The sequence below is a fragment of the Myotis myotis genome, unplaced genomic scaffold, assembly GCF_014108235.1.
Source record: "Myotis myotis isolate mMyoMyo1 unplaced genomic scaffold, mMyoMyo1.p scaffold_m19_p_2, whole genome shotgun sequence".
Lineage (NCBI taxonomy): Eukaryota > Metazoa > Chordata > Mammalia > Chiroptera > Vespertilionidae > Myotis > Myotis myotis.
Window position 1 is genome coordinate 147,227,181 of NW_023416324.1, and position 15,409 is coordinate 147,242,589.

Sequence of the window (15,409 nt, forward strand, 5' to 3'; positions counted from 1 at the left end):
CAGGAGACTTTTTCTACGTATAATTATTGTTAGGCCCACGGGGCAATACAATCCTTAATGGCCATTTGCAAGCTTCCCACCACAGAACCAAAAAACCAGGTAAAACTTGCTGGACACCAGGAATCAGGCCATACAAGGAATGGAAACTGTCCTGAAGGCACCTGACTGCACACCTGCATTCCATCCGCATTCCAAGCAGCCTAGCCCCCAAACCCAACTGACCACCAGTTTCCCGCCAGTGACTGCAGAAGGATGAAGCTCCAGTTCCTGGGGGCTGCCATTGTTGACCTAATGTCCCCTTGGCTAGGTGCTGTGCAGCCCTTCCCTTTAGGTATCCCATCCCCCACCTCCTTTCCCCACATAACTTCCATTTTCTTTAATCACCATCTGAGATGGCTAGTTAGCCTACCTGGGTGTGTTAACCCACCACAATGCTAACCCACCATGTTCACCTTTCAATTACAATATCTTTTTTTTATATCTAAAAATAATGTTATATTTGCCCTACCCAATTTGGCTCAGTGGACAGAGTGTTGGCCTGTGGACTGAAAGGTCTGGGTTCGATTCTGATCACGGGCATATACCTCAGTTGCAGGCTCCTTCTCAGCCCGGGCCCTGGTCAGGACTCATTCCGGAGGCAGCTAATAGATGTGTTTCTCTCACATGGATATTTATCTCTGTCTTTTCCCTCTCTTCTACTCTCTCAAAAAATCAATGGAGCCGAAACCGGTTTGGCTCAGTGGATAGAGCGTCGGCCTGCAGACTGAAAGGTCCCAGGTTCGATTCCGGTCAAGGGCATGTACCTGGGTTGCGGGCACATCCCCAGTAGGAGATGTGCAGGAGGCAGCTGATCGATGTTTCTAACTCTCTATCTTTCTCCCTTCCTCTCTGTAAAAAATCAATAAAATATATTTTTTAAAAAAAATCAATGGAAAAATATACTCGGGTAAGGATTAAAAAAATAAATAAATAAATAAATAAAAATAAATAATTTTATTTTTTGTTTAATCCTCACCTGAGGATATTTTCTCCATTGATGTTTAGAGAGAGTGGAAAGGAGGTAGAAGGGGAAGGGGGGAGGGAGAGAGAGAGAAAGAGAAACACTGATGTGAGAGAGACACATTGATCAGTTGCCACCTGAATGTGCTCCGACTGGGTCAGAGATTGAGCCTGCAAACCAGGTATGTGCTCTTGACCAGAAATTGAACCTGAGACCTTTCAGGGCATGGGCCAATGCTCTAACCTTTGAACTCACTGACCAGTGCAGTATCTAAAAATAATTTTATTTTATTTTTTTTAAAAAATATATTTTATTGATTTTTTACAGAGAGGAAGGGAGAGAGATAGAGAGTTAGAAACATCGATGAGAGAGAAACATCGATCAGCTGCCTCCTGCACATCTCCTACTGGGGATATGCCCGTAACCCAGGTACATGCCCTTGACCGGAATCGAACCTGGGACCTTTCAGTCCGCAAGCCGACGCTCTATCCACTGAGCCAAACCGGTTTCGGCTAAAAATAATTTTAAACAATTATTTAATATTATCAAAACATCCAGGTTGACAAATATCCAGCAGTATTATAGAAAAGTAAGAAGCTAGGAAAAACAAAAAAAATGAAAAAAAAAGAGAAAAAAAAAAGAAGAAGCTAGGAAAATTTCAGGACAAGTGGAATGGGGAAGCTGAGACAGATATTAAATGCAGTTTGTATCCATCAAGTAAATCCTATCTTCCCTAAACCAAGGACACTTAAGAGTAAATGGTTTGCACTCTCCTCCCCAACCAGAGGGTAAATAGCTTAAATCGTCCTACTCAGGCAGACAGATAACAAAAATCCAATTAAGTCCCATTTGCCAACCACACCCAAGGACAAATTAAAAGAATAAATCTCGTTTTGGTATATCAGCATAAAGCCAATGAATATTCTATTGATTCTATCCCAAGACCTCGCCTAAATGCCCAGCCTTTAGAACCCCTGAAAATGAAGGTCCCAGGGGCCTTCTATGCTGTGACTGAATGCTGGCTATTCAGGTTTGCTACAGCTTCTTCCTGTCTTCCTCATCCCACCCAACCCCCTTTTGAGTAGAAGCCCCTATCAGCGCTGCTGCTAGAGGAGTGGTGTAAACACTGATCACAGACTAACGTGACTCTCTTACCAGTCCATGACGCTCTTTTGAGTTAGCAAAGTCATCTTCATTCTCTTCATTCTCAGCATAGCGCCTGGATGATAAGGCTCTTAATTAGGTGCAACAAATTTCTCTAAGTTGTATTACACAAACTTAAGTTTGGGGCTTCAGTATATACCTAAAAGCTCAAAAGCAGGATGTAAAGCTATTTTTTAAAAAATAACCTAGGTCTGGCCGGTGTGATTTGGTGGTTGAGCAACAACCCATAATCCAGGAGGTCATGGTTAGATTCCCAGTCAGAGTGCATGCCTGGGTTGTGGTCTCAATCCCCAGTGTGGGGCAGGCAGGAGGCAGCAGATCAATGATTCTCCCCCGTCATTGATGTTTCTGTCTCTCTCTCTCCCTCTCCCTTCCTCTCTGAAGTCAATAAAAATATATTTAAAATAATAATAATCTAGGCTGTAGGGTAGATATATTAATAATAAAGAAAAATTGTTTATGAATACTTGCATTTTAATATTTATTTCAATAACAGGGTTCTGAAAGAAAAATGCATTACCTATTTCAAATATTTGCGAATGTATTATATTTTCAAAATCCTTTTAAAAAATAATTAGAGGAACATATTCTAAAGGGTAAATGTTTATGGAGCACCAATACATAACAGGTCAAAGTGGAATGACTCTAGCTGGGAAATAAAACTTTAAGACATCTGCAGAGCCCTAGGGTTCTGAGAAACAGTTTGGCAACGATGATTCCGTCTCACTTCCAAATGGAAGGGACCGCTACTGAGTTCTTTAGTTTTCTGGGGAGGAAAATGAAATTGCGCTGAAAGGTGTTCCCAACTTTGGCTGCATTCTTCATTTCAAGAAATTCCCACTTAAAAGGACTATTGAACTAATTTCTACTTTAGAGCAATAGTTACAAATCTTAATCTTCTGACTGAGAATAAATGGGCATTTTTGCTTTTTGGTTTTTTTCTTTTGAAGAAAAAAAAACCTCGTCTGAATCATGGAACAACAGTGTTTTGCTTTGTCTAATGTTTCAAGGGCCAGCAAAAGTTATGCTCAGAAACTGAATTAATTGTCTTTGCCAGCAATTTACTAGTATTTAGCCTGGGTTCTCTGTGGAAATTACAATTAATTTAGACACACATTTAATATGAGGTGTGTCTTTTTATGCTAGAAGGCACTTCGGAGAGATGGCATCCAGGTTAGAGCTGGCTTTCCAGCTGCCAGCACAAAAGTAAAAGTTCCTTGTTGCTAGAGCACGTTGCTAGGGAATGAAGACTTCAGTATAATAGGCAGGCTGATGTCTTTCACCTGGATTCTGGGATGGTTTATCACCCACTACCATCTATGTGAAACGAGAGATGCCCAAAGAGTCTTTGTAGAGGTTTTTAGGTTAGGGAAGAGTCATTTTGTCCAAATCTAAACTTTCAGATAGTCCTCATAAATTCTAAACATTCAGTCTAAATGTCCCCTTGCCAGAGTTGCTTCTCCACTTGTATTTATCCAGTAGAGGCCTGGTGCATGAAATTTGTGCACTTGGGGGGGAGGGGGAAGAAGTCTCCACTTGTATTTATCCAGTAGAGGCCTGGTGCATGAAATTTGTGCACTTGCGGGGAGGGGGGGGGCCCTCAGCCTGGATTGCAAGAGGGTGCAGGATCAGGGCTGGGGAGGGATGTGGGAGGTTGGCCAGCTGGAGAGGGACCACAGGAGGGCTCCAGAGGTTGGCCTGGCCTGTCTTGCTCAGTCTGGATCAGCTGGACCCCAGCAGTAAGCTAACCTACCGGTTGGAGCATCTGCCCCCTGGTGGTCAGTGCACATGATAGCAAGCGGTTGAGCAGCCTTAGTGTATCATTAGCATATTACTTTTTAATTGGTTGAACAGCCGACCGGCCTACTGGACACTTAGTATATTAGGCTATTATTTTATAGATAAGCCCCTTTAGCTGTTGGGCTGCTGACTGCTTATCAATGACAACAAATGAAGAATGAAGATGTCTATAGTTGTGTCAAAACAACTTCGCTTCTAAAGAAAAATGAGTTTTGCCCTGGCCATTCTGCCTCAGTGGATAGAGCGTTGCCCATGGACTGAAGGGTCCTGGGTTCGATTCCAGTCAAGGGCATGTACCTTGGTTGCAGGTTTGGTTGCAGTGCCTGTAGGAGGCAACCAATAGACACATTGATGTTTCTCTCTGTTTCTCCTCTCTCTAAAAATCAATGGATGAGGATTAACAAAAAAATAAAAATAAAGAAAAATAAGTTTTTGCCCTAACTGGTTTGGCTCAGTGGGTAGAGAATCAGCTCGTGGACTGAAGGGTCCTGGGTTCGATTTTGGTCAAGGGCATATACCTCGCCATCCTGCAGGAGGCAATCAGTTGATGTCTCTCTTTCACATCCACGTTTTTCCTTCTGTCTCTCCCCTTCCCTTCCACTTTCATCTTTTCCCCCTTCTACTCTTTCTAAAAATTAATGGAAAAATACCTTTGGGTGAGGATTAACAACAACAAAAATTTCCCCCTTCTTTCTTCTCCTTTCCACCTCTGCTCTCTAGGGTTGGGGGATCTTTGAAGATGTGGTCACTTCCACTTTTGCTTCCTGTCAGTGAGTTCACAGACTTTCTACATGCAGGTTCCTTTGCCTCAGTCAGCAATGTGTTGGCAGGACTTTGGACTCCAGAGCTGCTACTTCAGCACCAACTCTTAGTCTTTTATGGCCCTTTGGAGCCAAGGAAAATTTGGAGGGCTGGCCCAATTTCTATTGCACCTCACATTACACACACACACAAACACACCACACATGTGCTTATGGGCACAGACATATTTTTGTGGCCATTAATTTTAATTTCCAAATGGGAAAAATGGCTCTTCCCTTGCCCTCCCCCCGCCCCCACCCCGCATCAAGACCATACCACAAGGCCCCTTTGCCATGGAGTTATAGAGTATATAACTTAAATTTGTCTCTTCCTTGAAACATTCTAAGAGCTTGGGACAGAGACAATGAAGGGGGGATAGTTAAAACTTTATAGTAATTTTGGGGAGGTTTGTGAATTTTATGGAGGATTGGGGAATGTGACTAGATTTTATTCTGCCAGGGGCAGTAAGGAGGGGTAACTAAACAATCTTAGTGATAGGATTTATGCAAAGAGAATTTTAAGTTTATTTTAGTGGGTTAGGGACAGGGAACTGTCTATAAACAGAACTGGAAAGCAAAGTAAAATTCCCAAATTAATAAAGAGAGGAAGGAAATAAAATAGAAACTTGAGCAATCCAATGTAAAAAGGAAAAAGTTAAAAAAAGAAAACAAAATAACATGCATATACTAATAAGAAATAAAGTGTATCTTATTTATTACACTGAAACAAAATCATGCCTTTTGGCTTAATCCTACCGAGTTAAGAACATTAACGATAATTTGCACACAACAAAGTTCCCGAAACAGCAGATGAATTACTTTACATATGGAATTTAAGCATACTAGATATTTATGACTCAGAAGTAACCTTGGTCATATTTAAAAAGCAAAAATATACAAACCAGTTACAACTGGAAATGATACTGGCCCGAGTGCCCGTGTTTTCATCCCAGAGACACACTACAGAAATCCCAAGTTAAGACAACTTTGCAAAAATGTTTTGAATATTAAGAATGTTTTTTGGGAAGGGACACAATTCTGAGGCAGGAGTTTAGTGAAGGAGCACAGACAGCTGTTTCTCCACTCCCCCCGTGAGGCTCAGTGCAGGCTCCCACCGTGAAAGAACAGAAGTGGAGTCACTTCTGTTCCAGACAGGTCATCGTTGGACGGTGTGAGTGACTTTTGCATCTTCACTGCAATGAATGATAGTTTGTGAAGTGCATGTCTATTTTAAAACATAGCTGTATCCCAGCAGACGAAGCAGCAGGCACTGTTGGTAGTCTGAGAGTAACATCTGCTCCCCACCGGTCTGGGCCCTGTGAGCAGGGAGCATGCAGCCTGGAGGGTGTCAAGCAGCCCAGAGTTGCTGTCAGTGGCACCATGGAGTTGACTGTAGTCACCTTTCTACGCTATTAATTACAATCGTAGCCGTACCCTTTTTCTTGGCAATGGAAGCTTCTTGCTAATACCTTATTCCTATAAAGCAAATGAAATGATCGTCATCTTTAAAAATCCAAACAAGAAATGTCAAGAAACCCAGTGCTGGAATGCCAGTAAAACTGTCCTTAAACTTTAGGATAGGGGTGGAAAGCACATGGCCAGGTCCCCTAGGAATGGCAACTTCAGCCACATTATGTCTCTATCACTTTCCTGTTCTGTGCAGCCTTGGGCAGAAGAAGCCCCCCCCCCCCCCGGCCCCCCCAAGGATTGTTTTTACCATTTCCCATGGCCCCAGTATGTCAGTAAAGCTATCCAACATGAATGACCTCAATTGTATTTAACTTCATTGGCATAGAATTGTGGCAGGAAGCAGGACAGCCAGAAGGAGAAAAGACAAGCGTACACTCCCTGTGCCAGGTCCCAGGGGCTGCCACTCCTAGATGGTGAAGGGGGAGTCTGGCCTGAGACGCCCCCCTTCAGACTGCTATCCTCTACCAGCTGTGCTGGATCTCTGGTGTTCAGTAACCATGACACCAAAGCCGGGGGAGGCACAGATCCTTAGGAGCCATGACTGGGCTGCACCAGAGGGATTCTTTTCTTCCCATCTTCCCTGTCCCTGATGAAAATTCCCTGTAAGCATCCCATTATGCCACTTCTGCATTTGTACTTTCAGAAAATATCTCCAATTGCAGTCTCTACTTCTTTCCTCCCCTGATTCAACCAACACCAAATTTTCTATATCCTTTACTGCTTTGAATCTCTTATATCATCTCAACAAGTACATTATGTGTACCTTCTTCAAGCTTCACTTGGAATTAGGAAAGTTTCCCCAGGCACTCTCCCCATTAACTTCATATTCCAGCTTTTCTCGTTTCTTTTCTGCCTCCTTTAACATGTTCCCCCAATACTGCTGTTCCTTGAAGCACTATTCTGAGCTCCACTGCAACTATTACCTTTAGCAATATCTAAACAACCATCAGATAATTATCTAGAAGTAGATTTTTTTTTTTTTTTTGGCACCTATAGGAAGTGGCAGGCCCATTAAACATATGAAAGGTGGAATTTCCCTACGAGATTTCTTCCAATAGTTCGTACACCCCATCCTCTTTGGAATGTAAGCCTCAGTCCATTTACCTGCTTAAAACCCTTCAGTGGCCCATCACCTAGGGATGAGCTGCTTGACTCAACTTCTTGTCCTCCCCCCAACTGCAAGTGTACATTTTTTTTGTTTACTCATTTTTTTTTTTACAATATCTTTAGATAGGCATTATCATACATATGTTGTAATAGAAAACGGAGGCTTATTTCCTGTAATATTCTGTCACAATGAACTACTTTCAATTCTATGTTGTCCTAAGTTCCTTCACAGCCTCGGCTCTGATCCCCATACTGAAAACGGACCTTACTGCTTTTCATCTAGTCAGTTCTTCCCTTACATTAATAAATAAATCTCTTTCTTTTATGCCAGTCACCACATGGCATCAAATGTTTACAGATGTTTACAAACCAATCATCCCCATTAGACTGTAGGCTACTTAAAGAAAAATGGGGGTTTTTTTGGAGTCATTATTTCTGTGTAGTGCATATATTTGTAATATAGTAATTATAAATGTGTGTTTCTCTAAAATTATGGGTCTCCAAATAGACATAAATGTTTTTTTCCTAGGAAAATACTAATGGGTGATAATTTTCTTGAAATTCTTTACTGATAACTTTTGCTTGGAATACAGGGCTAATGAAGATGAAGAAACATGCATCTCTTGTCTCCCTCAACTAAAACCCAAGGGCCCACTTTTAGTTTGTAGAAAAGAACTAGGTAATTACCTATGAATGCATTTGGGGCACAGCATATTATCCTCCAGGTGTGGGGGTGGAAAGTTGCAAGAAGGTATCAAGAAGAGTGCACACACTTGCCCCGGTTTCTCAGGGACCCAGGCTTGCCCAGCATAAAACTGTAGCTGAACCCAACTCTCTGTGTCTGCAGGGAGACTCTGTCCATGGACCACACACCACTTGTAACCTGGGGAAGGAAAAAGAGGTAAATATGAACAGAGCAAGGCCAAATCATGTTCAAAAATTGCATCCTGGTCTTTGGTTCTTTCTCAAGTGCTAGCTCTTGAGATATGAACCCTGGAATTCTAACTTGACCTGCTGTATCCTGTTCCCTTTAGAAAATAATGCAAGACAGTTCCTGTTATAGCTTTAAAAAGAAACAAAAACTATAGTTGGAAGTGGTATAAGCTGCAAGTGGGTAGATGGTGGTGCTGGGGAGGCAAAACTTTACCTCTACAAATCTTAGGCTTTCAGCTGGGATTCTAAAAAGAAGACAGATTAATAAGAGAAAAACACTTTATTAATGCATGAAGTGCATGCCAGGTAGGAGAAAACACAACAAAACTGGACTCGAAATGGCGGCTTAGAATTCCATCTTGTATGACATCTTCTACAAAGAACAATATATTTGTGGAGAAATGACAGGACAAAGGAAAGCAGTTTTAGGCCCCAAAGGGTGGTGAACTGTGGGGAGGTAAATACATGGGAGGACAATAACAGAGTAAGGTTTGCTCACAGGTTCCTCTGGTACCATCTCTCAGTTGACAAGAACGTCTCTGGCAAAAGGAGAATTTATGTCATCCTCCCTTTAGGCAGAAAAGGGGGAGGGTTTTTTTCTGAGTTTAATTGCCTTCACCTCAAAATAAATTTCTTTATGTCAAAGAGTTATATTTGTAGGTGACGCATTCTGGTTTCCTTCAACAGAAAGACTAACCCCCCACCCCCCCACAAAAAAACTAACCCAGAGAGGTCTGGAATGGCCTTCATGAAATAGGTCCAAGGGTGTGAATACTTCAATAGGCAGTTTGTTGAGCTCACCAGTTTATGATCCTCCTTAATTATATCTTCTATTCTATAATTCTTACAAAAGTATGAGGTAGGCATTATATTCTTAGCCCATTTTATGGTGTGAAAACTGGAAACAAGCTGCAACAATCTATCAGTGTTTCTCATTTAATGGATGTTAGAAGACCCAGGGCTTCAGCTCAGGCAGTTGATTTTAGAGCCTGCCCTTCTTTCTTTCTTTTTTTAAAAATCCTCACGGGAAGACATTTTTTCCATTGATTTTTAGAGACAGTGGAGGAGAAAGGGAAAGAGAGAGAATTATCAGAAATATTGATGTGAGAGGAACACATAAACTGGTTGCCTCCTGCACACCCTGACCATGGCCTGGGAGAAGCCTGCAACTGAGGTACGTGCCCTTGACCAGAACCAAACCCAGGATCCTTTGGTCTGCAGGCTGACACTCTATCCACTGAGCCAAAAACAGTTATGCTCTAATTCCTTAAAGAAGAAATAAATTAATTCAAACAGATTGCCATCCCTTTGTGATGACACCAGTAATTTAGAGCAGTGGTTCTCAGAGTGGTGGACCCCGACTAGCATCCTCAGCAGTGCTGAGAAAATTGCCAGAAATGCACATTCTCAGGCCTTGAATCAGAAACTAGGGATGATGGCAGAAATCATTAGCCCTTTAGGTCATTTAGATATGCCCTAAATTGAAATTGATATCAATTAAACTCCCTAGCCGGTTTGGCTCAGTGGGTAGAGCATAAGCCTGCAGACTGAAGAAGGGTCTAAGTTCAATTCTGGTCAAGGGTATGTATCTTGGTTGCAGGCTTGATCCCCAGCCCTAGTCCAAGCTTGTGCAGGAGGCAACCAATTGATGTCTCCCTCACATCGATATTTCTCTCTGTCAGTCTGGTTCCCTTCCACTCTCTGAAAAAATGTCCTTGGGTGAGGATTAACAACAACAAAAAAACCATTAGATAATAATATCAATTAAACTTATTTCCTCTGGCTCTGAACCAGAACCAGCTTTGATATGGGGCTTACCAGAGGCCTCCTGTGGCGACCTCACATTCTCCTTCTTCCCAGACTTCCCAGTAGTGGCTGCAATTCTGCTCCAGGAGGCAAACACATCATCCGGGGTGGAAGTTGTCACGAAAATATTGTCCATTCCCTCCAGGAGAGCAGTAGCACCCCCATCAGGAGCAGGACCCCCCACCAGGGGACCAGTCAGTTCAGGAAGACCAAAACTGTCCACACTCACTTCCCCCTTTTGCATCTTCAATTTCCTTTGTGATAATGTCAATATCTTTGCCTCCTCTGGTTTGACAGGAATAGCCTACAAGTAGAATTGGAGATTAAAGTGTTATCAGAAGTGCAGCCTCGCCCAGTTGGTGTGGCTTAGTGGTTGAGCATTGACCTATGAACCAGGAGGTCATGGTTCAATTACTGGTCAGGGCACATGCCCGGGTTGTGGGTTCGATCCCCAATCGGGGGGCGTGCAGGAGGCAGCCAATCAATGATTCTCTCTCATCATTGATGTTTCTATCTCCGCTCCCTTACTGTCTGAAATAAAATAAAATAAATGCAGCCTCACCCAGGCTAGTGTGTCTTACAAGGTTGATGGTTCAATTCCTGGTCAGGGCATGTACCCAGGTTTCGAGTTTGATCCTGGTTGGGGCACGTGCAGGAGGCACAGCTTGATACTTCTCTCTCCAACCAATAAAAACATATCAAAAAAAAAAAAAAAAAGAAAAAAGAAAAGAAAAGAAGTGCAGCATCATTTTTATTATTCTTTGCAGAGTTAGTGAAAACTGAGGACAGGATGTTGTGCCTTTTTAGGAGTGGAGGGGGAAAGAAGGGCTAGGGCAATTCTTTTACTACTTATTCATACTAAAATAGGTAATTAGGGATGAGACCTGAAGCTTCCATTCTACCAAATTTCTTACAAATTACTCACCTTTTGATTAGGGTAAGCATATGCACGCAGCCTATTATATGTTTCCCATTTCTAAGACAAGAGAAAAATGAGTTAATAATTAGATCAAGGTTCCCATGCTTCCTTCCAGCCGCACTAACAGCCTGGGCCCTCACCTGGCCGCTGGTGCTCAGCTTTAATTGCTGGCACCAAGCCCTCACGACGTCTCGGTGAATCAGGTTAACTGGTGGCAAGTGAAGGGGCAGCGGAGGAATCGGTATCTTCTTGTGAATTCTTACTCTTTTATTTTCCTGTGCCATCTTTTGTGGACAAGAAGCTGAAGGAGAATGGGATAAAATTATTAATAATTAACTCTTACCTGACCCTTTAAAATGTCAAAAGTACAGACACTTTTAGTTATCATAGTACAGTCCCCAGTGTACAGTTAAATAATTTACTCAAGACCACAAAACCTCAAAGGGACAGACCTCACACCTAAGACTTAATACTTCTGAGTTCCCCAGTTTTTAATTCCTAAAACTCCCCACTCCTCACACACACTTGTGAGCTCCTTAACCAGCTGTGGGCAAACTACGGCCCGAGGGCCGAATCCCGCCCGTTTGAAATGAATAAAACTAAAAAAAAGAAAAAGACCGTACCCTTTTATGTAATGATGTTTACTTTGAATTTATATTAGTTCACACAAACACTCCATCCATGCTTTTGTTCCGGCCCTCCGGTCCAGTTTAAGAACCCATTGTGGCCCTCGAGTCAAAAAGTTTGCCCACCCCTGTAACCCACAGATTCCAAGGAGGTTGCTTAGAGATTGTCCTTCCAATCCAGGGAAATGAGGGAAGTTTTAGACCTGAGATCATAAATATGCAGTGATGCCTTGTCCTCTCGCAAAACAGTAAACCATTCAGCAAAGTGCAGCACAACCCCTGTTACTCACAGATCTGCCGGCCCACCCCATCAGGGCAGCACTGCTGTCCTGGCACACAGGCCTCCTCTCTTGCTGCACCCCGCACACACCATTTAGGAAAGGACTTACAGAACACAGCTCCAGAACAGACACAATTATGTCTACACTAGTAATCACCAGCATTTACTGAGTCCACGTTACTCGCTGAGTATAGTTTGGAAGTTTTACCCAATCATTATGTATAAATTACAACTGAACTTCCACCCCTGACTCAGCCTAGTAGATATTATCCTCGATTTTTAAAATAGGAAGTGGAGTTTCAAGAATGTTATTTTTTTTTAATCCTCACCTGAGGATATATTTCCACTGATTTTTAGACAGAGTGAAAGAGGATGAGAGGAGAGAGACAGAGAAACATCGATGTGAGAGAGACACATCGATTGGTTGCCTCCTGCACGTACCCCAATCAGGGCTGGGAGCCTGCAAACGAAGAACGTGCCCTTGACCGGAATTGAACCCAGGACCCTTCAGCCTGCAGGCTGACGCTCTATCCACTGAGCCAAACTGGCCAGGGTGTATTTCAAGAATGTAATTTCAAACCTGCATCGGTCTGCCCCAAGTCATTGCACATCGAGGTCCTTAACTCCAGCTAGTTAAAACAAAAATTTTAATTTCCGTGGTCGAAAGTCTTTTTTAAAAGAAAGGTTTCATTGAGCCAGAAATGCTTTAGCTAAACAGGAGACGGGTCTTGGGACATGAAGTCCAAACCATCAGCAGCTTGGCTAGGTGGAAAAGACAAACATGTCCATCGACTTGGGAGTTTACAAGTGTTTTTATACATTAAGAAGCAGGGAGGGGGAAGAAAGGTGTACAGCCACTTGCAAGAATTCACATTAGCCATCGGCAAGGCAAGGGGGTGGGAGAGAGTGAAGTGGGGCCAGGACTGGGATAGGCCTAGAGTCAGAAAGCCCATACATAAAAAGACACAGCGGTGGCTGGTGGAGTGTGACGGTGCTTGGCTAAAATAATCTGTAGAAATACGACCGGGAATTTAATCCAAGCTCCAACCAGACAGGATGTGAGCAGTCCTTTCTTAGCTGGCCTCTGGACATCAACAGACCAACAGTTCTGTCTCTCGCTCCCACTCGGGCGGCTGTAATTGAGGACATCTCAGAATTTTCTCCTAGTCAGAGTGGAAGCAAAATGATCATTAGAACCAAATGTACTGTGGGAGTTTGGAGACAGGAAGTAGTAAGTTTTAAAAGGTGACTGAAAGAAGGCTTCAGGGAGGTGAGCTTTAAGCCAGGCTTCCAAGGAAGCATATGGCTTGCAGAGTAGAGGACAAACATACATTTCCTTTTCCAGAAAAGTTCCTCAGGCTTAAACCAAGGAAATGGGATTTGAGGGGCTGTGCACCTCTTACCTTTGTCATCTTTCTTAGATCTCTTCCGTTTGGTCTCCACCCCTGAGGTTCTTTGATCACTTGGTTCGCCAGCAGCCCCATGTTTCTCTTCAGTTGGTACTGGTTGGGATTTTGGAGCTTTTTGCCGCTCCCCTGACTTCTTTGGGGACTTCTGCTGGGGATAGAAGAGCCAGCCAGTCATTCCTCTGGCGTCTGACCCACCCCATCACATTATCTGCCTTAAGGTCATCCACACCCAAGACACCAAGACCGTCACTGAAGGTCATTGAACTCCGCTGGCAGCGTGTATTCTCTGGGTATCATCTTAATGCTCAGGCTTATGTATAAGGCAGCAAAACAATGATGGAGAAATGGGAGAAGGCCAATTTGAATGTACGAGAAAAGACACAAAATATAGATACAAATAAAATAGAGAAAATTATGCTCTGCTTTGGAGGAAGCCCTTATGTCACCCATATTATCCCTAGGTCTCACCAGGAAGATTTCCACCCCCTGCCCACCCCATTTCTTTATTCTTGACTTCTTCCAAAAAAATGTTTCCCATAGAATGCTATACATCCATTATTGTTCTTAGCAGGAAAATATCAAGATAATCAAATGCCCTTAATACAACATATCAGCCTATTTTACAGTTCAGTATTTTTTTTCTACTACTCTCCATTGCCCCAAGTTTCAGTCTCAGCATTCCTTTCCTTCCCAGCACAGTTACTTTGACCTAAAGAGATTTCCCTATCCTAGCCCGTTTGGCTCAGTGGATAGAGTGTCGGCCTATAGACCAAAGGGTCCCAGGTTCGATTCCAGTCAAGGGCAAGTACCTTGGTTGCAAAGTCTTCCCCGGCCCAGGCTCTGGTTGGGGTGCGTGTAGGAGGCAACCAATGGATGTGTTTCCTTCACATCAGATATGTCTGCCTTTCCCTCTCTCTAAAAAAAATCAATGGAAAAAGATCCTTGTGTGAGGATTTTTTTTTAAAAAAAGAACTGATAAATAAAAATAAAGAGATTTCCCTCAGCTCCACCCACACCCAGTTCTAGTTACATTTTAAAACTTACTCTTTTTGACTCTCACTTCCAGTTTCAATTCACCTGGTAATCCTTTTTAGCCTTTACAGACCATGGCAAATCTCCATTATTTCCTCATTCCACCACTTGTCAGTTGCAATTTTACATTTGCTTGTTATTTGATCAGTGCTTGTTACTCCATTTGATTGTAAGCCCCACCAGGGTAGAATTTCTTTACTTTTCATCATAGGCACTCAATACTCATTGGTTAATTGAATCAAAAGAAACAAGAGAACAGTGGGGATGATAATGTTGGGTGATACGGAGGAAGAGAAACTGACCTCTGTTGAGCCTCTATCTTCTACCAGGTATTGATAACCAAGGTTACAAAATTAAGGGCACACAGTATTTTAGATAAAATTAAATCTAAGGTCAATTTGCTCCCAAATCTAAAGCCTTTCTATCATCCATCCAGGTGGGAGTACTGGACAAATTAACATTTGTATGGCATTTTTACAACTCTATAGGAGTTTAACATTCATATTCAAATGTTACATTTGCAAAGCTCTTTCACAAAATGCTCACTTTTGGGCCTCACAAAAATCTTAAAATTGAGAGGGCAAAAATGACCCGGTTCTAGGAAGAGATCCCAAGAGTGATCGATCAGGTTTCTTGACAGAGTTGTTCAATTCTGCTGTACTGAAAGAAACTAAACTTTGGCCACCCTGAGGCTGCCTTTTTGGGATATTGATTTTAAGCTGTTTATTAAGAAACAAGTCTCAGAAAGAACTTACATATATGGAACACTTCACGAATTTGTGTGTCATCCTTGCGCAGGGATCATGCTAATCTCTGTATCATTCCAATTTTAGTATATGTGCTGCCAAAGCAAGCACCGGAAAGAACCTTTGACTCCCTCAGCCCCAAGAGCTTCAGACAGAGAAACTGCTTCATGGAGATCTCCCTCCCCCCTCCTCCCACCACACACCCTTTGCTATTTTGTCCAAAATGGCAATGTTACCTCACCGCCTTCGGGAATTTTCACACCCAAGTGAATTGCCTGTGCGCATGTATTAAAACTTTATTTTCTCCTGTTAATCTG

At 42.6% G+C, this 15,409-nt stretch overlaps 1 protein-coding gene and 1 non-coding gene across 2 annotated transcripts; both read right to left on the minus strand.

Moving 5' to 3' along the window:
• Positions 1–6,176: 6,176 nt before the first annotated feature.
• Positions 6,177–13,489, minus strand: DPPA4 (developmental pluripotency associated 4). Its single transcript, XM_036348535.1, has 6 exons — positions 13,309–13,489; positions 11,140–11,300; positions 11,006–11,056; positions 10,093–10,384; positions 8,029–8,224; positions 6,177–6,240 (listed from the first exon to the last, which is right to left on the minus strand). The coding sequence occupies exons 1-6, from the start codon at positions 13,487–13,489 to the stop codon at positions 6,177–6,179; spliced, it is 945 nt and encodes a 314-aa protein (XP_036204428.1).
• A 1,610-nt stretch (positions 13,490–15,099) lies between these two features.
• Positions 15,100–15,203, minus strand: LOC118677839. Its single transcript, XR_004974565.1, has one exon. It is a non-coding gene; the product is annotated as a U6 spliceosomal RNA (small nuclear RNA).
• Positions 15,204–15,409: the final 206 nt, after the last annotated feature.

Coding starts and splice junctions, on each gene's coding strand:
- DPPA4 (XM_036348535.1), bottom strand. CDS start 13,489: ATGACTGGCTGGCTCTTCTATCCCCAGCAGAAGTCCCCAAAGAAGTCA. Junction 11,301..13,308: donor ATCTAAGAAAGATGACAAAG/GTAAGAGGTGCA, acceptor ATTCTCCTTCAG/CTTCTTGTCCACAAAAGATG. Junction 6,241..8,028: donor TGCCCCAAATGCATTCATAG/GTAATTACCTAG, acceptor TTTGCTTTATAG/GAATAAGGTATTAGCAAGAA.